This window comes from Narcine bancroftii, chromosome 7, assembly GCF_036971445.1.
Source record: "Narcine bancroftii isolate sNarBan1 chromosome 7, sNarBan1.hap1, whole genome shotgun sequence".
In the NCBI taxonomy this organism is placed as follows: domain Eukaryota; kingdom Metazoa; phylum Chordata; class Chondrichthyes; order Torpediniformes; family Narcinidae; genus Narcine; species Narcine bancroftii.
The window spans coordinates 167741459-167769054 of NC_091475.1; the positions used below are offsets into that span (position 1 = coordinate 167741459).

The following is a 27596-nucleotide window of genomic DNA, read 5'->3' on the forward strand; positions in this document are numbered from 1 at the left end:
GTGCATTTTTTAGTGATTCCTGTTCTTCATTAAAATGATTGGAGAACAACACCAACAAGTGCTGTTAAGTTTAAAAACAAAATAAGGTCCATTATGAAAATTGGGAAAAAAAAGCAAATAAGTCCTGCTAATTAGTATGCCATTGTTAATGTTTCAGGTGATTTTTTTTGTCAGAATGAGCAAAGTTTAAAGAAGTTTAATAAACACGCCAAAATATTGGAGAAACTCAGCCAGTCTTTTCAGCATTCGTAAAAAGCAAAGATATAATGATGACATTTCAGGCCAAAAGGTGTTATTGGATGTGATAATGGAGGAAGTAAGTATCCCATATGTTTGTGTGAAAGGAGACAGGGAAATGAGAGGTAACAAGTCAAGGAAGGGAGGGTTAACAAAAGGCAAGAGAAGTCAATATTAATGCCATCTGCTTGGAGGATGCCCAGTCAGAAGATGAGGTGTTGTTCCTCCAATTTACAGGTGGTCTCACTCTGGCAGTGTATGAGACCATGGACAGACATGTCAGCAAGGGAATGGGATGGGGAATTGAAATGGGTGGCCACTGAGAGATTCACGCTATTATGGCAGACAGAGCCAAGGTGCTTAACAAAGCAATCTCCCAGACTGAACCTAGTCTTCCCGATGTAGAGGAGACCACCACGGGAGCACCACATGCAGTAGATGACCCCTGCAGATTCATAAGTGAAATGTTGCTTCACTTGGAAAGACTGTTTGGGACCCTGAATAGTGGTGAGGGAGGAGGTGTGGGTGCAAGTGGAGCATCTCCTGCATCATCTCTGAGGTCATCATTTCCTGTCATCTCCCTGACATGGCCTCCAACCTTTTGCTTTCCAACCCCGCAATGCCCATTTCTACCTCCTAACCAAGATCTACAAACCCAATTCTCCTGACAGACCCATCATGACCTTGTGCTCCTGCCCCATTGAATTAGTCTCTGCTTACCTTGACTCTGTTTTGTCCCCCCCAGTTCAGTCCCTCCCCACTTACATCTGCGACACTTCATATGCCCTTCGTCGCTTCAACAACCTCCACTTCCCTGAACTTGACTGCCTAATGTTTACAATGGACATCCAATCCCTATATAGTTCCACCCCCCAAAGTCTTCAATGTCCTTTGTTTCTTTCTGGACCCAACTAGTCTGCCTCCACCACCACCTCCTCCGGCTGGCAGAACTTGTCTTTACCCTCAGTAATTTCTTCTTGACTCATCCCACTTTCTCCAGGTCAAAGGGGTAACCATGGGTACCCACATTGGCTCCAGCTATGCCTGCCTTTTTGTTGGCTATGTGGAGCAATCCATGCTCCAAGTCTACACAGGCCCCCTCTTCCTCCGCTACATGGATGACTACTTTGGTGCTGCCTCATGCCTCATTCACATCATCCTCTTTGCTGCCAACTTCCACCCCGACCTCATATTCACTTGGTCCATCTCTAGCAACACTCTCCCTTTCCTTGATCTCCCTGTCTTTATCTCGGGAGACAAACTCTCGACAAACATCTACGAACCCACTAACTTGCACAGCTATCTTGATTACACCTCTTTCCACCATGTCCCCTGTAAGGATTCCATTCCATTTTCTCAATTTGTCTTCATCACATCTGCACCCAGGATGAGGACTTCCATGCCAAATCATCAGAGATGTCCTCCTTCAATCAACATGGCTTTCCCTCTGCCACCATCAACTCGGCGCTCACCTACATATCCTCCATTACCCGCATATCTGACCTGGCCCCCTCTGCTCCCATGCGCAACAAGGACAAGATTCCTCTTTTCTTCACCTTCCACCCCACTAACCTCCACATCCACACATCTTCCTCTGTTATTTCTGCCACTTACTATGTGATACCACCACTAGACAAATATTCCTCTCACCTCCCCTCTCCACCTTCCCTCCTTGTCCACTCCTCCCTTCCCACCAATTGTCCCCTTGGGACCCACCCCTGTGACTGCAGGAGATACTCCACTTGCATCCACATTTCCTCCATCAGCACCATTCGGGGTCCCAAACAGTCCTTCCACATGAAGCAACATTTCACTTGTGAATCTGCAGGGGTTATCTACTCCATCTATTGCTCCAGTTGTGGTCTTCTCTACATTGGAGAGACTGGATGCAGACTGGGTGATTGCTTTGTTGAGCACCTCGGTTCTGTACACCACAATAATGTAGATCTTCCAGTGGCCACCCATTTCAATTCCCATTCCATTCCCTTGTCTGTCCATGGTTTCATGTACTGCCAGACTGAGAACACCCATAAATTGGAGGAACAACATCTCATCTTCAGACTGGGAACACTCCAACCAAATGGCATTAATATCGACTTATCTGGCTTTTGTTAAAACCGCTCCCCCCCTCCCCTAACTTCTTTCCCTATCGCCTTGCTCTGTCTCTCCCTTCCCTATCTCCTGTCATGCAATCATGATAAATTCTTATCTGGATTCCTCCCCAGCCATCATTGTCTGAATTATGAGACTTTGAGATTTCCTGTTTCCGGCTCATTCCTTGACGAAAGGTTCAGGCCCAAAATGTGGTCAATATATCTTTGCTTTATATGGATGCTAAAAAAAAATAGCTGGCTTCCTCCAGCATTTCTATGTGTTTTACTACAATCACAGTGTCTGCAGTCTTTCATGTTTCACTTAGAGAAATTTAGACCTGGGTTAAATCCTGTTACCAATTGAATAGCTTTCCAATTCAAATATAGTCATAAAGTGTGGAAACAGTCTTATGGGCCAACTCGCCAAAATGTCCCACCCACACTAGTCCCCCAACTGCCTGAATTTGACCTATATCTTTCTAATAATCCTACCCTATCCACATATCCATCCAAATTTTCTTAAATGTTGTAATAATACCAGCATCAACCACCTTCTCCAGCAGCCTATCTCCCCTTTCCAACTATTGGGTTCCACCTGGTCTATCATTACACCACTATTGTCATCTTCTCTTGGCACTTGACCACTTTGCTTCTCTTGCCCGGTTTCTGCCAATCAGCTACCTCTCTTCATCCTTTCTCATCTCTCTTTGGTTCACTAATCCCCCATTGGCTTCTGTCCAACCCCTCACACCCTGTCCTCATTGCACAAGCTATCTCCCTTCTAAAATCTTAGATGAAGAATACTGACCCGAAACATCGACCATCTTTCTTCAACTGAATGTGCTCAGCCTGCTGTGTTCCCCCAGCAGATTGTCTTTTGCTCCAGATTCCTTCATCTGCAGTTTCTAATGTGCCTCCCATGATTTATCCTGATTTATAAGCACCTTTCTGCCAAGCCCCTCCAAATCCAGATCTCTGTCCTGCTTAACCCTGGTGTACATTATAGTGATCAGAATTCAGATTTCAGTTTTCAGATTAATTGTTAGAGAACATAAATGATACCACATGCAACCCTGATTTCTTTTTATGCTGGTGAGGCAGAATTACCACTTCTTGGTAATGCAAATTAAACTGTACACAGCATTTATGGTAATGTAAACAAAGAATGGTAAACAGATAATGAATATAAACAAACCAATACAGAGACGATTTAAAAAAATCAATTAAGTGCACAAGTATGAGTCCTTAAATGAGTCCCTGGTTGAGTTTGTTGTTGAGGAGTCTGATGGTGGAGGGGTAACAGCTGTTCCTGAACCCAGGTCTTGTGGCACCTATACCTCTATCTTGATGGCAGCAGTGAGAACGGACTTTGTGCTGGGTGGTATGGATCCTTGATGATTGCTGTTGCACTCTGACAGCAGCATTCCCTGTAGATGTTCTCAATAGTGGGGAGGGATTTGCCGGTGATGTCCTGGGCTGTGTCCACTACATTTTGGAGAGCATTACGCTCAGGGGTATTGGTGTCCCCATACCAAACTGTAATGAAGCTGGTCAGCAACACTTTCCACCCTACCTCAAGAAATTTGCCAGGATTTCTGGTGTCATACCAGACCTCTGCAAACTCCTGAGGAAGAAGAGGTGCTGATGTGCTTTCTTCAAGATGCCATTAGTGTGTTGGGTCCAGGAAAGATTCTCTGTGATAGTGAATCCCAATTTGCTCACCCTCTCCACCTCTGATCTCCCAATGATTACTGGATTGTATACCTCTGGCTTTCCCTTCCTGAAGTCAATGATCAGCAACTTAGATTTGGTGATATTAAGTGCAAGGCTGTCGTTGGTGCAACATTCAGCCAAGTTCTCATTCTCCTGCCAGTTTGAAAAGTGAGTGGAGCAGGGGGCTATGAAGGCAGCCCTGTGGTGCTCCGGCACTGATGGAGATTGTGGAGATGCTCTTACCAATCCTCACTGATTGTAGTCTGGAGGTGAGGAAATCCATGATCCAATTACACAGTGGGGTGTTGAGTACCAGGTCTTGAAGTTTGCTAATCAGTTTTGAGGGGATGATGGTGTTAAATGCCAAACTGTAGTTTGAATACATCTTTACTGTCCAGGTGTTCAAGGGCTTTGTGTGGAACCAGTGAGATGACATCCGCCATAGACCTGTTGCTATGATAAGCGAACTGGAACATGTCCATGTTGCCACTCAGAAAAGAGCTGATCTGCTTCAATATCAGCCTTGCAAAACACTTCATCATTCTTGATGTAAGTGTTACTGGTTGATAGTCATTAAGCTAGGCTGCTGCACTCTTGGGTATCGATATGATTGACACCTGTTTGAAACAAATGGGTACCACGCCCTGCTGGAGTGAGATATCCCTGAATACATTGATAAGTTTGTCAGCACAGATTTTTAATACTCAGCCAGGTACTTTGTTCAGCTGAATGTTTTCCTTGGATTCACTTCCCTGAAGGCAGCATGCACGTCATCCTCGGATATGAACAGAATGGGTTCATCAGGGGACATGGGGATGTGGAGTGGTGTTTCTTCACTGTTACTGATATAAAATCAAGGCATTGAGTTCCTCTGGGAGCAAAGCTTTGCTATCTGCTACTTCACTGGATTTGGTTTTGTAGTAGACTATGGCATTTAGGCCCTGCCACAGCTGTCAGGTGTCCCTTGTTGTTTCCATTCTTATCCAGAATCGCCATTTCACCCAGGAAATAGCATTTTGCAGGTCCTGGTGAGTCAGGTGCCGAACTATTGGGACTTCTGAACAATTGCATAGTGGATTATCAGAGTTTACTTTATATGTTTGTTTACAGTACGTGAGGTTCAAGTTGATTGCAAAAATGAGGAGTTTAGCCTTTGAGAAATTGAATTTAGAAGAATGAGAGGGGATCTTACAGAAACATGTAAAATTATGAAAAGGGATAGGTAAGATAGAGGTAGGAAAGTTGTTTCCACTGGTAAAGGAGAATAGAGGTTGGGGGACTTAGATTTGGGGGAGAAGATTTAACACAGAGATGATGTTCATTACCCAGAGTGCCGCAAATCTGTGGAAATATTTGCCCTAGGAAGTAGAGGAGGCTGTCTCGTTAAATATCATTAAGACACAGTTGAATAGATTTTTGCACAGAAGGGAATTAAGCTTTATGGGGTAAGTGAAGCTGAGTCCACGTTAGCCATGATTTTTAACATACTTTAATGTAAAGTCCTTAACCTGAAATTCTTTTTTTCTTCCTTATTATCTAATCTGTTGAATATTTTCAGCTTCTTATACAGTAGTTTTAAATGTATATCCAATTGCTTGTTTCTTAAATCATGATTAAAAGTTGCATTGCTTGAGTGGTAGCTGTGGCTTCTGAAGCAAGACACTACAAATCATGTGTTCCTCACATTAATGCTGGAAATTTTAGAAGCTCGGGAGACTTTCAGCTTTTGGAACATAATCATGGAATTTGTCTGGCATCAACTTTATTTTTTAAGAAGGTCATCTACTCTGACTGAGTATTAACTTAAATAATATATTTTTATTCAGTTAGGGAGCTTGTGGAGTCCCAGAATTATCCAAAAATGTAACAATATACCTGTAGCAGCGATATTCTGGATACATATGTCATTTTCATATTTTCTTAGCTTTTTATTGTAATGTTACATCTATAGATATATTTTTAAATGATTTTTGTTCTGATTTCAGCAACTTTTTGAACTTTATCCTGTTAAATATTAAACAGAATCCTTATTTATTTTAGGAATGAAGGAGCTGTCCCTGCCACTTTTAAATTTGAAACGTCTTTTAAGTGAGACACTGGCAACTGAGCCAATTCTCATTATTATTTCACCCGGTGCTGACCCATCCCAAGAGCTTCAAGAGGTGGCCTGTGAAACGATTGGCAGAGAAAACTTTCATGAGGTACATTTTATTCCAAAAGACTTAAACAAATAACCAGGATGAGACAAGGTATTGTCAGAATAAACCTGAGAGCCTGTGGACTTGTAATGGATATTTAACTTATACTTCTTCAAATTAGTATTCTGTATTAGTGATTTATGTGTAGTGACCTCTACTTTGGAGAAACCAAATGCTCACTGCATGACTCAACTCAATTCAAAAGGTGACTGAGATTTCACTTCTGTGCCCTTGGATTCTCCATCCTAATTCTGATCATGCAAAACTATGAGATTAATTATGACAGGACTAGGTAAGATAAAAGCAAGGAGATTGTCTCCAATGTCAGGTGAGACTAGATCTAGGGAACATAGAGTCAATATTTGGGGATTAGATGTAAGACAGAGGAGGAGGAACTTCTATTCCTAGAGAATGGTGAATCTGTGGAATTATCTGCCAAATGAAGCAGCCGAGGTAGCCTCATTAAATGTGTTTAAGACACTAATGAGCAGGTTTTTGAATTGTAAAGGTATTAAGGATTATGGGGAAATAGGCAGGTAAGTGGAGTTGAGTCCTTGGCCAGATCAGTCAAGATCTTATTGAATGATAGAGCAGGCTTAACAGACTGAGTCCTGTTCTACTTCTTATGTTCTTGTATACTGCCACCTCTTTGTCTTCGGCTTCTTACACTTTTCCAACAGAGCCCAATGGATAGGATCTGTTTAGAGTAGGTATGTCACATCTCTCAGTACTTCATTGAGTTCAGATGGCCAGCATTTCCACTTTGCATCAGGACTGCTCAATTCAAATGAGGTATCATCAACCTGTCATATTAATATTTTCCTCTCTCCACATATGCTGAATTCCTTGCTGCCTTTTTTCTTTCAATTCCTTTTATTCAGATTTCCAGCGGTTGCAGTTTTTTGTGAACATTTTTCTGCTCTTCTCTGAACTCATTCATTACCTGCTATACTGCCAATTAGATCAGTTGCAATAATAAGCCTTCAGCAGTCTTTCTAAACTTAAATTAATTCCTAATACTTGCTGAGCATCTGTAACATTTTATTGTTTCATACATTTTGAATAAAGAACAGAGCATTGGTTTTCATATTTCGAGGGTTAAAATTGAATGTTCAGGCGAATGTAAAAGGTGTTGATTTTCTTTACACTGCACCCCCCAAAACAACATTATGCTGGGGTAAAGCAATTTCATGCACATTTCTATTTACATTAACATCTGTTGGGAAATTAGTCTCCTTAGGTTTCAAGGAATTTTGTCCTCCACATGCCTTCCTTTCCTGGCATAAATCACCCCAGATGGCAGCAATAGTTGTTCAACATACCAAATTCACTTCCAGTGAGATTTTTAGCTTCACTGACAAATGAAAGTTCTTATTTATTCATAGAACAACCAGCTTTTACTTACTCTGTTAGATTTACATGGAACCTTCTTTAGGTAATGTCATATGGATGGTTGTGATTTCTAAAATATAGACAAGATATTGATAGTGATTTAAAGCAACAAAAAAAATTGAAGATGGCAAAACTGAGTATGTATAACCATCAGAAAATATGGAGCTGGCTGGGAAACCTTTCTTGGGAAAAGGGAAAGCTGAGGGTTAACCTTGTATCTGTCTTCTAGTTTAATGGACCCTATTCTGCTCAGATGAGGAAATTACAAGCTTTATTTCCTGGCAATACATTATGGTATATACACCCAGTCAGACAGCTGAGGATGAAAAAGAACCTAAATTGTCCTGACTTGGGACTACAAAATATTTGACAAGCTGCTTTCTTGTCTTATCAAAGAGCAGAAACATTCAGGTTGTCCCCGACTTATGACTGTAATGGAGACCAAAGAATTAGTTGTAACTCAGTTTTGGTTGCAAATTGGGGAATGGGACCTTGAGCTGCTTCAGGGAACGGAGACCTTGAGCTTCTGCTAGGAAAGGGTACCCCGGGCTGCCTCGGGGAACAGGAACCTTGGGCTGCCGGGGACAATGGGGACCCTGGGCTGCCACTGGAAAAGGGGACCCCGGGCAGCCGCAGGCAAAGGGGGCCACGGGCAGCCACAGGGAAAGGAGGCCACAGGCTGCCACAGGGAGCAGGGACTTTGGGCTGCTGCTGGGAGCTGGGACCACTGTATACAGTACTTTTAATACAAAATATGTACTTGTACAATAGTTTTAATAAATATTTTTAAAAAATGTTGGTTGTATGTGCAAGTGGACGTAACTCATTTAGGTCGGAAGTCGAGGGCTACCTGGTATTCAAATACATGATAGTTTAACTTTTTAAGTGTCCAGTGTTTTCTTTTTTACATTAAAATACATTTAATCCAAGGGATCCAAGCTAACTGCCATAAGTAAAAACACAAAATGCTGGAGAAGCTCAGCAGGTCAGTGTCCTTTATGTAGCTACGGTAAAAAATACATAACCGATGTTTCGGGCTTGAGCCCTTCATCAAGTTATGAGAGAATGCCAGCAGGCAACTGAACATAAAGGTAGCAGGGGAGAGGGGTGGTAAAGGCAGGAGATGATAGGTGGAGAAAAGAGAGAGGGGAGAGTAGCAATGAGGGGGAGGAGGGATGGGTAAGGGGAAAAGGGAGGGGAGAACTGGAAAAACAGGAAAGGGGGAGGGGAAAAAAAGTCAAGCAAGTTTAGCAGAAAGCAGAGAAGTCAATGTTAAGTTAATCTGGCTGGAGAGTGTTCAGTCGGAAAATAAGGTGGAGTTCCTCCAATCTGTGGATGGTCAGGGTTGGATAGTACACAAGTCCGTGGACAGACATGCAAGTCTGAGAGTGTGACACAGAATTGAAATGGTTAGCTACTGGGAGGTCGCTGTTGCTGGAAACGGAGAGGAGATGCTCAGCAAAGTGATCTCCCAATCTGCAACTCGTCTCTCCAATGTAGAGAAGGCCACAAAGGGAGCACTAGATTCAGTAAATAAGTCCTGTAGATATACAAGTGAAGTGTTGTAAGGCCTGTTTGGGGCCCTGGACTGTGGTGAGGGAGGAGGTGTGGGCACAAGTGTTGCACCTCCTACAGCCACAAGGGAAGGTGCCGGGGTGGTGGTGGGGTGGGGGGGGGGTGCACAAGGGAATCACAGAGGGAGCAATCTCTGCGTAAGGCTGAGAATGGAGAAGGAAAATGTCTCTGGTGATGGTGCCAAAAAATCAAGTGGATGATGTATTGGATGAGGAGGCTAGTAGAGTGGTAGGTGAGGATGAGGGAGTTCTATCTTTGTTGCATCTGGGGGCAGAGAGGGCTAGAGCAGATGAGTGGGTGAGGGCTGAGTTGATGATAGTGATAGAGGAGAAGCCACATTTGTGGAAGAAGGCAGACATTTCAGAAGCTGGCTGTTAGCTGTGCAATCCTAACAGTTCCTTTCTCTTTTTCAATTATTACCAATATTATTGTATTTTCTTTTATATGCTCATCAGTTTCCCCTTTGATAGTATTGCTGCTTACCAGCACTAAAAGCCAGTTATCCAACAGTAGTCCTTTGAAGTGTGGAAGAAAACCAGAGCACCCATCAAAAGCTAACTCAGTCAGCGTGAGAACGCAAAAGTCCAAACAGATAATGTATTTGGTCAGATCAAGTTCTGGTTCCTGGGTAAACAGCTCTAATTGTGACTCCCTTTGCTCTTGGAAGTCAGAAGTATTTTTATATAAATTTGATGATATTATACAGTGGGAAAGCTGTTTTATGGAAATAAGCATGGGAGTTAACCGAATAGTACCAAAAATTCTAAAGTTAATTTTAAATTTAGACATACAGCCATTTCAGCCCCCAAGACCATGCTGCTCAATTACACCCAATTAACCTGCAATCCCTGGTATGTTTCGATCGGTGGAAGGAAACTGGAACCCCCGGAGGAAACCCACATAGACACATGAAGAACATACAAACTCCTTACAGACAGCTTGTGATTTGAACCCCATCCTGATTGCTGGCGCTGTAACAGCCTTGCGCTATCTGCCATGCTCTCTGTAATTATGTAAAAATTCAGATTACAAATATTTAAAACTTGCATTAAATTGCCTATATTAATTGATTATAGGATTTAACTAAATTGCACCTTTTATAAATCTTCAATTGAGAAACAGACATCTAGTTTAATTACTGTGTACCAACTGTATCAACTGTATTATCTGAGCTGAGTTTTAATATGTGATATGGCAGATGTTCAGTTCTTTTTATATTGTTAGTGACTCATGAATGCTTCAAATGTATTAGTAGAGGCAATTTTTTGTTTTTGTTTTTACTATCTGCAGGTGGCAATGGGCCAGGGTCAAGCTGATATAGCTATCCAAACACTGAAGGAATGTGCACGCAATGGGGAATGGTTGTGTTTAAAGAACTTGCATCTGGTTACAGTCTGGCTGCCAGTTTTAGAAAAGGTAAGGACCATTGTTTCAGGCTTATATGTCGACATAGTCAAAGTTTTATACTTTTCCAACTATGCCAATGAATGAGTATTATGTTTCTAGACGCTATTAAAATATTCACCTGATAAATTTCTTATATCAATTATTTCAGTTGGATCTGACTGTTCATTGCCATTGTTTTGAATCATTATTCAAGAAACCTGGTCATCAAAGTAACCTAACATTTGGGATGCCAAATATTCATACACTGAAATTAATTAAGCCTTTATTTAATTATTTCAACTATAAATTTCTGATCTATCAACTAATTGATGGAGCAAATTGGCACAAATGTTGGAAATGCATAATTATCTTAATGCTTTTTTTATTTTAGAGGAACATATTTCAAAAGGGAATGCTATGCTTGACCATTTTTTAAATACAACACAAAGGATAGATAATGGATTGTAGTAGATGTAGCAGATGAAAATTTAACCCTTGAGAATGCGTAAGTTTTGAGAGCAGGAAGAAATTAATATTAGCCGAAGTGATAATTTGCAAAGCTGACACCACCTATCACCTTATTCATTGTTCTTGTTTCAAGCTGTAGACTAGAATTACCTCAAGAGGGGGATTTTGATTATTTTTATATGCTAATCACTTATAAAATTGAGATGACCAAAATGATGATGGTCACTTCCTTGGCAAGTGGAACCGTTTCCTGGAACTTGCAAGTAAATGCAGGCAAGAGTACAGAGACATTAGATGTTAGATTAGGCAGTACCTGCTGTAGACTTACAGCTGAGTTTCTTTCCTGCTGTTACCTGATTCTTGAATGGACTTCCCATTACTATAAGATGATGTCTTGCATTGTTTTATTAACTTTTCTCTTTAACATTACACTCTGCACTTCTGTTTTATTATAACACAGTGGTTCTCAACCTTTTTCTTTCCACTCACATACCACTTTTTTAAAGTAATCCCTATTCCATAGGTGCTCTGTGATTAGTAAGGGATTGCTTAGGGCGGTATGTGAGTGGAAAGAAAAAGGTTGAGAACCACTGTTGTAACACTATGTTTGAATTTGTATTGTACTGTGAAGAGGTTGACTTGGCTGGTAGCAAGCAAAACAACAATTTTCAATGTATCGTGGAACAAGTGTCAATAAAAAATTCAATTCAATTCATGATCATCCCTATTTCCAATGAGCTGTTGATCAATGAGGAACTAAAAAAACTAAAGCTGGCCATAAAATTAATTTGATTCAACAGTACTCAAAATATAAAAAAAATTCTGTGAGGGCTAGGGTGACATCAGGATGTTTTTGATCTTCTCCCATATATAGTATCAACTATATTCTCCTTATTGCAGTCGGAGGTTCCCACCTGCTTCACAGGGGTGTGGTCAAGAAGAGGACAGTGAGCTGTTGTAATAATTATTGTACAGTAGCACTCGACTGTGATGACGTGCTTTGAGAGGTTTGTCATGGCCAGAATTAACTTGTCCCTTAGTAGAGATCTGGATCCACTGCAATTTGTCTACTGTTACAATCACTCCAAACTAGTTCTCCACTCAGCCCTGGATCACCTGGACAATAACAACACGTTAATCAGAATACTCTTCATTGAGCGTAGCTCAACTTTCAATACCATTACACCCTCATTGCTGGTCAACAAGCTCCAAAACCTGGCCTCTACACTCCCCTCTGCAAATGGATCCTTTACTGGCTTATTAGAAGACCACAGTCATTACAAATCAGAAACAATGTCTCCTCACTGACCGTCAACACAGGTGCTCCTCTCGGGTGCATGCTTAGCCCACTGCTCTACCCGCTCTACAACCATGACTGTGTGCTTAGGCACAGTTCATATGCCATCTACAAATTTGCCGATGACACCACAATCATTGGCAAATTCACAAACGACGAAGAATACGTGTACAGGAGGGAGATCGATCAGCTGGTTGAGTAGTGTCACAACAACAACCTTACCCGCAATGATAGCAAAACTAAGCAACTGATGACTTCAGGAAAAAAAAAATTCAAGAAAACAGGAACCAGTCCTCATCAAGGGGTCAGCAGTGGAAAAGGTTTAAGAATTTCAAATTCCTGGGTGCCAACATCTCTGAAGCTCTGTCCTAGGGTCTCCATATCGATGGAACCACAAAGAAGGCTCATCAATCACTATTCTTCAGGAGGTGTTCAAGGAGATTTGGTATGTCACTGAAAACTCATGCAAATATCTATAGGTGTACCGTGGAGAGCATTCTGACTGGTTGCATCACTATATGGTATGGAGGTGCCAATGCATAAGACAGGAAAAGTTGTGAACTCAGCCAGCACCCGTGGGCATCAGTCTTCACTTCTTTGAGGACATCTATTAGAGGTTGTATCTTAAGAAGGCAGCCTCTATCCTTAAGAACCCTCACCACCCATGCCATGCCTTCATCAGTCTGCTACCATCAGGAAAGAGGTACAGGTGGCTAAGATGAACAACTAGTGGCACACAGACAACTTTTTCCCCTCTGCTGTCAGATTTCTGAATGGACAGTGAACCACAGGCTATCTCACTTTCTCTTCTTTTGCACAAATTTATTTATTTTTAAATGTCATTTCTAGCAATATTTGCACTTAATGACGCTGCTGCAAAACCACAAATTTTATGACCTCTTCATGACAATAAATTCTGATTTTGAACATTAATGCTGGACTGCATGGAAAAACTCCTATCATTCTTTGCAGCTATTCTAGAAACATCCTATTCAATGATAATCCAAAGCATGAGTCCAACTGAGCAGACAGTGCCCCATTGAAGTGTGTCTTCACCGCTTCGCTCGCTTACAACTTATGAATCATCAGGTGAAATGCTAACAGTGAATTTTCAGAACGTGTGACCTCTCTGAGGAGGAGGCATCATCTTCTTCTGAAGAATGGCTGAAAATCCAGCTGGAGGTTGATGAATTAGGACTGTTAATATAGACTTGTTTAAAGGACTGTCAGCCACCAGTCAACTGTTGTTTTCTCTGATTACCCTAGATAATGAAGATTTTCTTCCTGAACACTTTTGGGTGAACTGTATTTTATGGATTTTGGACTGCTGATCACAAAAAATTAAATTTAGACATACAGCATGGTAACAGGCATTTCTGCCTATGAGTCCACGGGACCCAACTTACATCGAATTAACCTACAACTCTAGTAAGTTTTGAATGGTGGGAGACAAGTGGAATCCCCGGGGAAAATCCATGCAGACTTGAGGAGGACATACAAACTCCTGACAGACAGCGTGGGATTTGAACCCCAATCCCGATTGCTGGCACTGCAAAGGTGTTGTGCTAACTGCCACTCACCATGCTGCCCAATAAATTTTCCTATCATGTACCATTATTTATATATAACCTATTTATGTGATTTCCTGTCATAATTTAAATCTACTTCAAGCACAAAATCATGACGTGCAACATGTCTTTGAAAATTTATTTTCTGCACTCATACCCTGCTACTCTTGGTGCAGTCAATGACGAACGTGGTGAAGAGTTTCACCAGGACATTTCAGCCATGGAAAAGCGATATCAAGGCAACTGGATTCCATCAGCACTGGCCAACTATTGTCGGATACTGATACGAGAGGCATCAGATGCTGAGTACAAATAAAAATCAGTGGCAAAACATTTTGCAGTCAGTTAAACTCACATAATGTGTCAGTATCATTATGTGACTAAATGTGTTAAATTCAAGAAAAGTTAATTTAATGTTTCTCTAACTTCATATACAGCAAATCTGAAATTATTTTTGTGTTCAGCTTGAAGTTATCTATCGTAATCCCTAAAATTTTTTCAGGAAGCAAACTTTTTGAAAAAAATTATTGTCCAGTGTTATGTGCCATTTTGTCCAAAATGAGAGAAGGATGTGATTTGTTGAGTCTTTAAATCACCCATCCTCAACATGGCTCAGCTACCCAGGGCCACAACACCTCTAAGTAAAAGCCTTGTTTTATTTTCACCTCACATAACAGTAAAAACGTACAAAGCTGGAGAAATTCAGCAGGTCAGGCAGTGTCCTTTATATAGCAAAGGTGAAAATACCAGCCCAAAACGTTGGTTATGCATTTTCACTTTTGCTATATAAAGAATACTGCTTGACCTGGTGAGTTTCTCCAGCTTTGTGTATTTTCACATATCATGAATATATTTTAAGTAGTCGGTAGGAGATAAGTACAGTAGAAACCAAAACTTGACTGCTTCACAGAAAAGGTGCCCATAAATTTTGAGCAGAGTCCTAAGAGGGGCATAGCCAAATGAATAGTTGCTTTAAATAAAAGGTATGTCACAATTTAATAGCTATTTCTATGTGTACACTGTGAGTGGAAAAGATGTAATGGAGCATTTTCTGAAAATCACAATTGGTAGAAATTGTTTTAAATTATTTATATAATTTGAAACAATATCAGAGACCAGAGTTCTTTTAGCACAGTATGGCATTCACTAACCCAAGCCATTCATATGAGGTCATGGAACTTCTTGCAAAATGGTATGCAAGTCTCTGGAACTGACCACCATCTTTTGAATATATAGCAGGGAGGGATTCACCACTCCCTTTATTAACAGGTTACCTCTTCTCATAGAGTCATATAGCATAGGTGCAGGTCCTTCAGCCCACCATGTCCATGTTAACCATTGGACCTATTTATACAAATCCAATTTGCCTGTACTTAGCCCATGGTTTTGGGTATTCAAATGCTTGTCTTTATTAAGTCCTGTGAAACTCACTGTCTCCACCATCCTCTCAGGCAGGGCATTTCAAACTCCAATGACCCTTTGCATGAAAAAGTTCTTCCATCCATGTATCCTCTTTAAACTTCCTATTCCTTACCTTAAATCTAAGGTTGCTGGTTGCAATCACCTTTACTGTGGGGAAATATTTACCACTATCTGCACTAAACACACCCCTCAAAATTTTGTACAACTCCATCGGGCTTCCCCTTAGGCTTCTCTACTTCAACAAAAATTAACAGAGCTTATCTGATGACCATCCTCTCCAGAAGGACCATGAGCATTTTATACTCTCGTGAGAAAAACTCCAAAACAGTATTCCAGATGTGCCCTCAACAATGTTTTTTAAAGCTGCACAAATTTTTTATAAAGCTAATTTCCCTGCTTTTTTTCCTCTACCTTCCATGCAGATTCTTGATTGAGCAAGGAAAAACCATCGACCCCTCTTCACTGTCAGTATCTGTTCAAGAACATATGCTCATGTCTAGTGCAGCCACAACACTTACTTTTAACAGGCACAAAACAGCTTTAAATAGTAGAAATTGTTAGAGCTTCTCTTTCTGCCAAAGTGAAAAGCCAGTTACTGTTGGCTGCACATTTGCATTATTATGGTGAACAGGCACTGAATTTGTAATGCTATTTGTATTGGATCAAATAAATGGAAATTAATCATGCAACCTATATCTTGAGCATGCTTTCAAGTGGTATTTAATTTAGACCCAAAATATTTAATTTCCCGAAAAGAAATTCAGTTTGACCTGTAATGGTGGAGCATACTGCATGTAGGTAGTATCTGATTGTCAATTTACACAAAAATATTGCAATTGTGAAATATCATTGTTAGTTTGAAGGAAATATGATTGACCATGAGAAAATATCATTTTTTATGTATATTTTCTATTTGTAATCTGTATCCTTCCCAACTTTGCTTCACAGTTGTAAAATGCTCTGCTGATTACACAAATAGGTAATAAAAAGCTATACTACAAGTTTGAGCCAAAAAGAGTGAAAGATGAAAGTCTGCACAAAGGTGCCTTGATCCTTCCAGGAGAGAATTTTTAAAGGCATAATCAGATCTATCCCAATAAAGATAATATGGTCTAAATAGCTTATGACTTAGTTTCATTAATGATAGATACAAAAGTTAATAAGGCAGAAGGTTAATATGCAATACAGACACATTAATATTTATGATTTTCAAATGAATTACATAATTACAACCAAATATTCTGAATATTTTAAGGATGAAAGATGTAGAATGAGAGTAGACGTGAAATTTCTTGGGGTGATTGAAATCACTGGGGCAATAAATCTAGAAATATAACCAGGATGCTAATTTGATAATTATAACAAGTACTTCAGTAATAGTTCTCATCTTTGTTTTCAAATCATTCATGACCTTACCATTCCATATCTATGTAACCACTTAAAGCCTTCAGAAATAGTTGTACACCTCCAACTTTGTTTTTGTGCATCCCTGATTTTAGTTCTTCCATTGCGTCCCTCAGTTAATGTGAAGGTCAGTGATGCAATGAGGATCTTGCTGTGAATCAATTGCCTACCCTATTTTCTGCAATATAGAGATGGTAGGAGTTCAGAAGAACCTCAATGGCTTAAGATCCTTTACTGTGAAAAACACTCTGGAGAGCCATATCTTGGTGTCTTAAATTTTGACTATCCAATGTAATTTTATTGGATTTCTTATATGTACTGCTTGCTACAAGTATCATATCAGTTTGAAATCTCGAGACTACATTTAAATTTTATGTGAAGTAATGCATTAAGTTTTTTCTGGAACTGTGCAAATGTAAGATGGACAGCATTGTAAAATGAGCTATCACAATCAAACTGCATCATTTTGCATAATTCTGAATAGAAAATAGATAACTGTAAGAGAAATTACATATATTAGAGCCATCAGCTTCAAAAGGTTTGGAGGATTAGAGAATACTCATATATGGCCATATATGCCCCCTGTTATTATGGCATTGCCTACATGGATAGGAAAAGATTTTACCTTCTGAATCTTCATATTATTTGAAATTGCCCACTTGAAAGCAAAATGATATCGATTGTGGAAGACTGAGATGCCCAGCTGATTCTCAATTGTCATCCAGCTATTTTCAAATAATAAATGGATGGCTATCAGTTGAAATTGCCTGATTGTACATGGGACTCAATTTTCAGTGTTTACCCAGTTAACCTTTCACCTCCAGACAATGTCCTTATTGTATATAATATTGCAAATACTGTAAGAGTGAGAGAGGCTCACCTGGATCTCCCACCCACCATCAACGTGATCTACTGGAATCGTTGACTGAAGAGTGCACACAAAATCATTGAGGACCCCTTCCACCCTGCAGACTGCATCTTTTAGCTGCTCCCACCAGGAAAGAGATACCGTAGTATCAGAGCCAGGACCACCAGGCTGAGAAAGAGTTTATTCCCATGGGCACTGAGAATGGTGACTGTCTAAAGCAGGGGTGTCAAACTCAAATTCACGAAGGGCCAAAATTAAAAACTTGGACTAAGTCGAGGGCCGAACTAAATATTTATTGAAAATTTTCAACAACATCTGCATGTTTTCTCTTCTTTCAACATATGTAATGTTAAACTTTAGGATATAACTTTAGGAGGATAATGTTACAAGTCAGGAGTAGGTAGCTCAAGTTCACCCTTTGCTTGACCTGAGGGAAACATATTTGGTCCCTGTGGAGATGTAGTCAGCATTCACAGGCTGTGTCCATTTTGGCCTGCATCAGGATTCAGCATTTCCTGCTCACTCCTCAGGCTCTAGGCCTCTATTCACCCTCGACCCACCATCCCTCTACCTGACCAGTCCTTTACCCAACCTCTACTCACCCCTCACTCCACTCGCTCTGCCTCTACCCACCCCATCCTATACACGCCACTCTACTGCCTCTCCCCTCAACCTTTTCCTCCCTCTACCCATCTCTCACCCTCTAATCACCCCTCCCCTTTTACCTCTTCCCTATCCACCTCTCCTTCTACTCATCCCTCCCTCTAACTGCCCCTTGCACCACCATAACTTCCAGTGCCCATTACTCACCTACACCCTCTGCCCACCCCTGCTTACCCACCCACTCAGGCCTAGCGCGCTGCCGATCAGCCTTTGCGGACAGCCACCATCTCTCTCCACGTGCAGGGCCGAACCAGCCGTCCCTGGGGTCCGCGCGGGTGCAAGCGCTGAAGGCCGTGGCGACCGGGGGAAGTGCGCTCGCGCTGTGGAAGGGCCGTCCGGTGCCAGTTGCGCGGGGCTCGTTCTGCCCGGGGGCCGTGCGCAGCCTGCCACGTCCGTCGCGCCGACAGGAAATCACAGGCGCTCGCCAATCCGCCGCACCGCTCGACAGGTGGAAGAAGTGACTGGTTGTGCGGGGAGCCTTCCAACTGGCTTGCCGGCTGATGACATCGACAGATTTCTCGTGTTACAATTTCTCGTGTTACAATGGGGAAGGATGTCCAATGAAGGGGGAGGATGGTGGGGGTGACATTACCAAAAAACAGCATCAGCTCTCACTGCAGGGCGGGCCACCTCTAATACATTTTTGAAATGATCTTGCGGGCCAAATATAATTATATCGCGGGCAAAATTTTGCCTGCGGGCCAGAGTTTGACATGTGTAGTCTAAAGGAACTGCTCATACTAACCATACAAGACTCTCATATTCATGAAACTATATTTATGAGTATCTGTATTGTTTGTCTGTATGTGTATTATGTCTGGTGTGTGTCTGTGTTTTGCACCAATAACTGGAGAATGCTGTTTCGACAGGTTGTACTTGTGCAATGAGATGACAATAAACTTGACTTGAAATCATTTTTTATAACCGATATATATAATTATATTTGTGATTAATTTTAAATCTTCAAAAGAACCAAGGATTTCTGAATTTCATCATAATATAATTGTTAAAATGTTAAGCATTATTTCAAAATTGTAATGCATTATTTGATTATTAAAATAACATTATGGTTCTTGACCAATATGTGTACTTTATAATATACCTCATGTGGTTTTGGAGTAGGATAGACATTGGCCGAAAATTGCCCTTTAAATAAATCATCGGAAGATGTTGTTATTCTCAACTTTTATTCTACTTGATATGCCAAGTCTGACCTTATGTCTGTATATTTTCTTCAGTCCTTGCATAGAGTAAATCTTTCCCTAATGAATGCACAGTCAGTGATGGCACTGGGTAGAACTTTGGCCAAAGCTGTTTTTGCCCCAAGCAGTAGTAAGCAGTCTGAGGATTCCTAGCCTCATAAGAAGATTTTTAAAAATAATTGTATGATGTAGATTGCATTTGCCTGTGTTCTGATCTATCTTGTAATTAATAGCCATGCATGATAATGTGATGATTAATTTTTTTTAAATATTGAAATTTGTCCTATGTTAACTTGTATTTTTCTTTAGGAGCTGAATAGACTTGAACCTCATGCAAATTTCCGTCTTTGGCTTACTGCTGAAAGCCATCCAAAGTTTACTCCAATATTACTTCAGTCTAGTCTGAAAATAACATACGAAGTAAGTGATTATAACTGATTAATAAACGATTAGATTAGTGTGGACAAGTATAAAGATACATGTTCTCCATCTTCTCTGGCTGGTGATAATACAATGATTGTGAATGTTTGCACATGAAGTAAGTACTAGTTGCCTGTATCTGCCAGAGGCTATTGCTGGTGGTGGGTAAAAAGAAGTGACTGTAGGTCTCAACATTTAAATAGCTTGGCAATCTCTGGTTGCTTCAGGAGATAGCAGCAATTTGGTTGGCTTCCAAATCTGTCACTAGGTTTGGGACTCACATTTTTGATAGCATGTATGAATGTCCCAGACATTAAGTGACCGTTAATGCAAACTTATTTAAGGGAGAATAATGCAACTATCTGTCATCCATTAATCCGCTGCTGATTATGTGCCATTTTGTCCTATAACAGAGAAGGAAGTCAGTTGGTCAGTCTTTAAATAATATGAATGTCACAATTTAATAGCTATATTTGTGTACAAGCTGTGAGTCGCAAGGATGTAATGAACCATTCCCTGTAAATCCAAATTGGCAGAAATTATTCAACATTAATGATATAGTTTGTTACAATATCTTAAGTCCAGAGCTCTTTTTAGCACCATATGGTATTTACTGGCCTGAGCCATCCATGTAAGGTCATGGAACTTCTTGCAAAGTAGTATGCAGGGCTTTGGAATTGACCACCAGCATCTATCTTTTGAATATATGGCAGGAAGGGATTCACCACTCCCTTCATTAACAGGTTACCTCTTCTTCATAGAGTCATACAGCACAAAAGCAGGCCCTTCAGCCCACACTGTCCATGCTGACTATTGAACCCATTTAAACAAATCCAATTTGGCTGTACTTGGACCTTGGCCTTGGCTATTGAAATAAGTAAAAATCTCTGTCATTCTGATTTTTCTCTTCAAGTTAGTGTATTACCTTCACAAGGCCTTATTTTGTGTAACAATCTATCACATTTTATCAAAGTAGATTTCTTTTGAAAATTCAAATATTTTTTTGTTTTATGCTTCATCAGCAATGACCAGTCGAGGTAATATTTCTTGTGGAACAGATGTAAAAGACACAAGGTTATGAGTAGGAGAGGCAGCAGATGAGATGGCAAAACATTTTATGAGGTCAAATGCAAAAGGAAAGTACACAGTAAATGGTAGGACTTCAAGAGCATACATGTACAAAGGGGTCTTGGGGTGATAGTTGATAGAGTAGTAAAGAAGGCATATAGCATGCTTGCCGTCATTAGTCAGGGCATTGAGTAGAAGTGGTATTGCAGCTATATTAAACTTTGATTCGGCCATGTTTGGAGTATTTAGTGTATTTCTGGTCATTACATTGCAGGAAGGTTGTGGAGAGGGTGCAGAAGAAATTTACTAGAATGTTGCCTAGATTGGAAAATATTAACTAGAAGGAGAGGTTAGACAGGCTTGGGTTGTTTTCTCCAGAGAATCAAAGTTGTGGGTGACCTTATGGAGGTATATAAAATTATGAGAGGCTTAAATAGGGTAGATGGTATTTTTTCCCAGAGAGACAGAGAGATAGGTGCCGGTGTTGTGGGGGGGGGTGGGGGGGTGGGGTGGTAAAACCAGATATAATGGCAGCACTTTAGAGACATTTAGACAGACAGATGAACAGACAGGAAATAGAGGAATGCAGACCATGTGCGAGCAGATGGAATTTATTTTAGATTGGGATCCTGGTAAGCACAGACATGGTGGGCTGAACGTCTGCTCCTGTGTTGAATTGTTCTGAGCTCTTGTTAGGTCTGCTTTGTTCATGAATGAGTGAGACAAACACCAGGCTGAGTCGAAATCAGGGTTCTTTGTTCTTTATTACCGGATTGTAACACTTGCGACTAACAAAGTTAGTCGGAGAATGCATTCTGCCGTTATCAGCAAAATGGTGATTTTTTATACCCTTGGATACATGCTTAGAACATCATCATATCATTACTTGTCCAATGACTAAAACTGTTGCTATCCTTTCCCTGCTAGCTTCCTGCCTCTCAATCCATCAATGTCTCTCTTATCTTGTAAGTACAAGGATGCATTCTGTTACTCCTTAGTACTGGGTGACTCCTTCTCCGGTCCCATCTCATGATGTTTTACCTAACAGGAGTACAAGGACACCTCCCCTTCTTGTTACTGCTCTGTACAGGGTAACTCCCTACACATTCCCATCTCATGATGTTTTACCTTACAATCCCTCCTTTGTCCTCTTTAGAGGACAATCTCGCCCTGACTATGCTACCACCGCGTTACATTAGTTCGCCTATTATTGCCAAGCTCTATACGGGTTCTGTTCACAGGGCAGTTCGGCTGGTGGGCGAGGGCTCCCCCAACCCTCCTTTGCGTACACCCCCCATCCGTCACCCCGATCCCATTGCCCGTTTACAAGTTTCATCCCATTTGCCCCCAAGCAAAAAACTAGCTAACCCCCCGTACATTAGTAAATTCCCAAGTTAACATATGGTCTACAATCTAATTCATAATACTTGTTCTACAATCTGATTAATAATGTTTGTGTTACAATCAATGTTATAATATTTGGGTTACAAGCAAGGTTAAAATTATATGTGTAACAATCTAATTCACAATCCCTCCTTCCCATCACATTCCCCTTCAGACTCCAGATCGATCTCAGCAACTTTCTCCGTCTCCTGTAATGTGAGATAGTCTTGCTCCACAGCCTGCACAGCTTGATATTTCGGAGGCAGTTCATCACGGTCAGCAAAGGCTTTCTCTATGGTCCTCGTGACCAGCGTTCGAATGCATGGAATACAACAACAGCCACAAGTGATAAAAATTGATACAGAAATGAACAAACCCAGCAAAAGTTGTCCTAACAATGTGCTCCATCTCCCAAACACTCCCTGTAACCAGGATAAAACAGGATTGGAGACTCCAGACTGGGCTTTTAATTCTTTCGCCAATGCCCTAAGTTTCGTTAACCCCTTAGTGAGTGATCCATCTGGCCCTGTGTTATTAGAGATAGAAGTGCAGCATAGATCTCCAAACATAGCACACACTCCACCTTTCTCTGCCAGGACCATATCAATCGCTATCCTATTCTGAAGTGTCATAAGGGAAGTTTCTGACAGTTGTTGATGTATTGCCTCAACAACGTCCCTGGTCAAATTTGCAAGGCGCTGGACATTATAGTGAATAAGGTTGATCCTATTAACATTCTTATTTACAGTGATGGGAAAAATTGCACTAAAAACAGGAAAACTTTCAAACCCAGCTGCAATCTCATCGGCTAATTTAAATTCGTCCGGAATATTCCGGGCTTGGCCAATGGCATCAATCCATACCCCATCAGGGTTCCTTCCTCCCGGCCCCAAGAGTCCAACACTCCTCCTTTTTCTCCACAGCCAACTCTCTGTGTGGCGCAATTCTAGGGAATCCTCGTCTCCCTCCTGCATTTTGACAATCAGCACTGGCGCATTAAGGGTTACTAGAGCACACCGACCATCCCAGTTAGCGGGGAGCCAGTTGTACAGCACTCTTCCTCCACAAAACTCATCTGTGTAGTCATTCAATCTGCTACAAGTCTCCTTAGTTTCAGATTCATTTTTTTTGTTATGGGACCTCAAAATCATCCCCTGTATATGTTCATGATAACCAGTAACCTGTTTGGCTGCCCTGTCAGGCACCCATGTGGCGTTTTCCCTGCTAATAGTAGGTCGTCTACATACTGAATCAGTGTAACATCTTCCGGGAGCTTTAATTTCATTAGGATTTCGCTAAGGGCCTGATTGAACAGTCCTGGACTGTCCTTATAACCCTGAGGTAATCTAGTGTATGTGTACCGATGTGCTTGGTAAGTGAAAGTTAACCAGTCTTGCCATTCCTCAGCTAAATTCAAGCAGAAGAATGCGTTTGCCAGATCAATGACAGTATAGTATTCGTGCTCCGGACTCAGAGCCCTAAGTGCTACATATGGGTCTGGGACTGGTCTCCCGATGGTCTTGGTAGCCAAGTTAATCTCCCGGAGGTCGTGTACCATCCTCCAGTCTTTTCTACCCGGTTTGGGAACAGGCATGATGGGCGTGTACCACATACTGTCAGGTGCCGCCCTTAAAACCCCTGACTCCATTAACCCTTCTATCGTTCCTTTAATACCCTCCTCCTGACTGGGCGACAAGCGGTATTGTTTTCTCCATATTGGTTTCTGCCCGGGGTTGGCCAATTCTAGAAATACCTCTCCTTTTATTACTCCCACATCATAGGGCCCCGTTGTCCATATATGTGGACTCAGATTAGAAAGATATTTGTCTGAGTCTCTGTGATCAATATTTTCTCCTTCTATGGCTCGGTCTCTTTCTACTTTCTCATTCACTACCTGGTCCCATGCTTCAATATCCAGTCTGACAAATTTTCCTCCCTCCGAGGTGGAATATCCCGGGATTTCTGTCTGCCTGTATTCACACCCTATCGCTTCCTTTACCATCGGACCCAGCTGTCGAGCGTGATGATCTTTGTCAATACCCAAGGTCACATGAGGCACACTTTCTACTCCTAAGCAGAACCACTCCATTTGTTCTTCTGTCATGACAACCATAGCAGCTATTCCCTCCTTACCTACAAAGATAAATGGACAATGTATCGTTTCTGTCTTCCCTTTTAGAGAGTCCCACCTCTCCTCATATTCCTGGTCCGGGTGGATGGTGTAGTTTAATGTAACATGCATAGGATCTAGTGGATAATGGTAATCCCCATACCGAGGAATACTGGCCCTCCACTCAAAAAACTGTTTAATCAGCCCTGGGCCTGGTTCATCATACAGTAGCCGACTCCAGAAAATACTTCTGAAGCGTTAGATGGGGTCATTACTATAAACTGTCCTCCCCTTCTTATTGTATCCCCTGGGTATGTTAACCGAAGGCCCTTCTCAGAACATTGTATGGTTATTCCTAGTTTGGTAAGAATGTCCCTTGCTAATAAATTAATGGGGCAACTTGGCACAACCAGGACAGGCGTTTTAACCCTTTGTCGTCCAAATGTCATGTCGATGTTATCTGTATAGGGCTGTGTTTCCCTTATCCCGGAGAATCCTATTGTAGATAATGTTTTGCCCGAAAATGTGCTCCCTGGGGGTTTTTTAATCACTGTCGTAATTGCTGCCCCTGTGTCAACCATAAATTCAATTTTTTCTCCATTTACCGTCCCCCAAATTTTTGGTGGCTCCCAGGGAGGCGTGATTTTTGATTCTCCAGGGCACCTTCAATAATCAAATTCAGCACCTTCCTCAATATAGTCATTACACTGAGGTGCCTGGACTTGTTGATCACTCTGCCACCCCCCCGATTCTCTGGGGCCCATCAATATGTCCACCCCTACCCCTTGCTTGTCCTCTTAAGTTTCCTCCTCTTCCCCGATAGCCTCTAATAGAGGGTAATCTTTTTCCCCTTGCTCTCCCAGCCTCCGGACAGTTCCGCTGGTAGTGTCCAGGATTTTGGCAGTACCAGCATACTGCATGTTCCCCTCTATACATTGTACCTAGCTGTCTTTCCCAACCATTTCTTACTTGGGGTCCCGGATTTATCACTGGCCCCATGACCTGTGGGACTATCTGTTGGGCCGCTAATTTAACCCCTATATGTTCTATGGCTCTCACCAATTTATCGGTTGTTTTGTCCACCTCCTTCTGGGACGCACTTTCTGACTTAGCATGCTCTGATTGACGATGTCGTTTGATTGCATGTGTCAGGTGTCTTTTCCACAAATCCTCTGACATTGTCTCTAATCCCACAATGTCCCTTAATTTTGCTTGAACCGTAGCAGGTAGTCCGTTTATTATCCCATTACGAAAGTGAGCCCTTCCTAAGGGGCTGTGGTCGGGTCTTTCTCCAGTCCCTGTTTCCCATAAGTCCCATGCTCGAGTGAAATACTCGTGTGCAGTCTCTCCTTCCTTTAGTTGAAGGGTTACCAAGGCATCCAAACTATAGGGTGTAGGAAATGTGCTTCCCAAAATTTATTCCGAAGTGGGTTAAATTCTATTTCATCCCCCAATTTACTGCTTCTTACAATTCTCTCTATTTGCTTCAGGGCCCCTTCTGCCTTTAATTTTATCATGATAGTTCTGACATCTGCGAGTGCTAATTGTTCTTGGCAGGTTTCTCGCTCAAAACAAGAAATCCATGGACTAGCCCCATTACTCAACGGAGGTAGTTTTTTCATTAAACTCTCTAAGTCCATTCGTGACCAGGGTACATATTTTTGAGTTCCCCGTCCCGTGATCAGTAATGGGCATTGATATCTCAATTTTGGGGATTTCTGCTCCTTCTTTACTCTTGGCATGCATTTATTTATCCCACCTTGTTCTGACTCTTCTTCGTCACTGTCACTGTCCCTATCAGCTTCCAATGTCTCAGGGTCAAAGGTATATTGGTCACGTTCATCTCTAAGATAATCTTTTCGGCCATAGTTTAGTTGTTTCACATCTTTCTCTTTTGTTCTAACTATGTCCAGGTAGGCATGTCTATTTTTCTCCCTCCCGAATCTTTTCCTTTTACTTTCCTCCCATGGTGGATCGTATCTCGTTTCCTCATCTGTACTACACTTTTCGTCCTTTACTCCTATTACCATTCCTTCAGCTTTAATTTCTCCTGACAGTGTTGTAGTTATCTTTTCCACTTCCTTAAATACACCTACCATTAATTCTTTTTGATCCTCACTGATCTGCCCCAGCACATTAATATCTCTGTTTAAGTTTTTAATGTTATCCTGAACCTTTTTCATGTTCCATTTCTGTATCTCTAACTCCTTTTCTATTTTCTTGGACTCCAGAGGGGTCTCTACATCTATTACTCCCCCTTCTATTTTTATTAAAGGGGCCTGTACCTCGTCTGATGTGTCCCTATTCCCGTGGTTCTTGTCACACCCCAGTGTCTCAATATCTGAATATAAGGGACGTGACTCCAGTGTTCCATCTGGGGTGCCAGAGAGAGAGAGAGAGAGAGAGAGAGAGAGAGAGCATAGCGAGAGAAAGAGATAGAGAGGCAGATACACAGAGCACAAGAGATAGAGAGAGAAAATGCCTTGCACTGGCCCCACTGGGAGAAAAGTCTTCAGATTAACACTTTCGTTTCAAAGGTTTTAAAAGGTTCTCATCCTGTGATCACTGGTCTGGATCAGATTGGGTCTCCCACCACTGGGAACTATCACTCCTTCCTTCCCTCCCACCTCGAGTGAGCTACACGTCAGCCCACAATGTCTGCCCTGATCCCGCAATGGTGGGGGTGCGGGAAAAAGGGAGGGAGAGAGGATAAAACAGGATCCCATTTGATGCGGAGCTGGAATTGTGGGCACAAAATTAAAACCAAATTGTATTTCTCTGCCCTGCCCAACCTGGGGATTTCAGGGCAGCACCGCCACAGATTGGGATTGGGAGGGGGAGTGGGTGAGAGAGGAGGGGGGGGAGAAGAGAGAGAGGGGGAGAGAAGAGAGAGGGTGGAGGGTGAAAGGAGGGAGGGAGAGAGCAAACCCGGACACTTCGTGGCTGGAAACTGGAAACAGGCACTTTTCCTTTCCCTTCTGTGTTTTGTTTCTTCCAGCTTATCTAAGACACTACGTTTTAAAATTTTTTTTTTTCTCTCACCTGTCAGGAACATCTCAGTGCCCCCGGGTAACCAACCCCTCTTCCTCCAGCGGTCTACACATTTTCGGAGCATTTTTTGTTTTTCCA

General features: G+C 41.6%; 1 protein-coding gene across 8 annotated transcripts in view; it reads left to right on the forward strand.

Annotated features, from left to right (window-relative positions):
• Positions 1 to 27596, forward strand: part of dync2h1 (dynein cytoplasmic 2 heavy chain 1) — a 509574-nt gene that overhangs the window by 304957 nt on the left and 177021 nt on the right. For all 8 annotated transcript variants that reach the window (XR_011342189.1, XM_069891176.1, XM_069891173.1 and 5 more), the window contains 3 exons: positions 6084 to 6244; positions 10499 to 10624; positions 19796 to 19906. Coding sequence is in view for 7 of the 8 variants with exons in the window: in XM_069891176.1 (XP_069747277.1) it covers positions 6084 to 6244; positions 10499 to 10624; positions 19796 to 19906 (398 nt within the window). In the remaining variant the exon portion in view is untranslated. The remainder of the gene's footprint in view (positions 1 to 6083; positions 6245 to 10498; positions 10625 to 19795; positions 19907 to 27596) is intronic.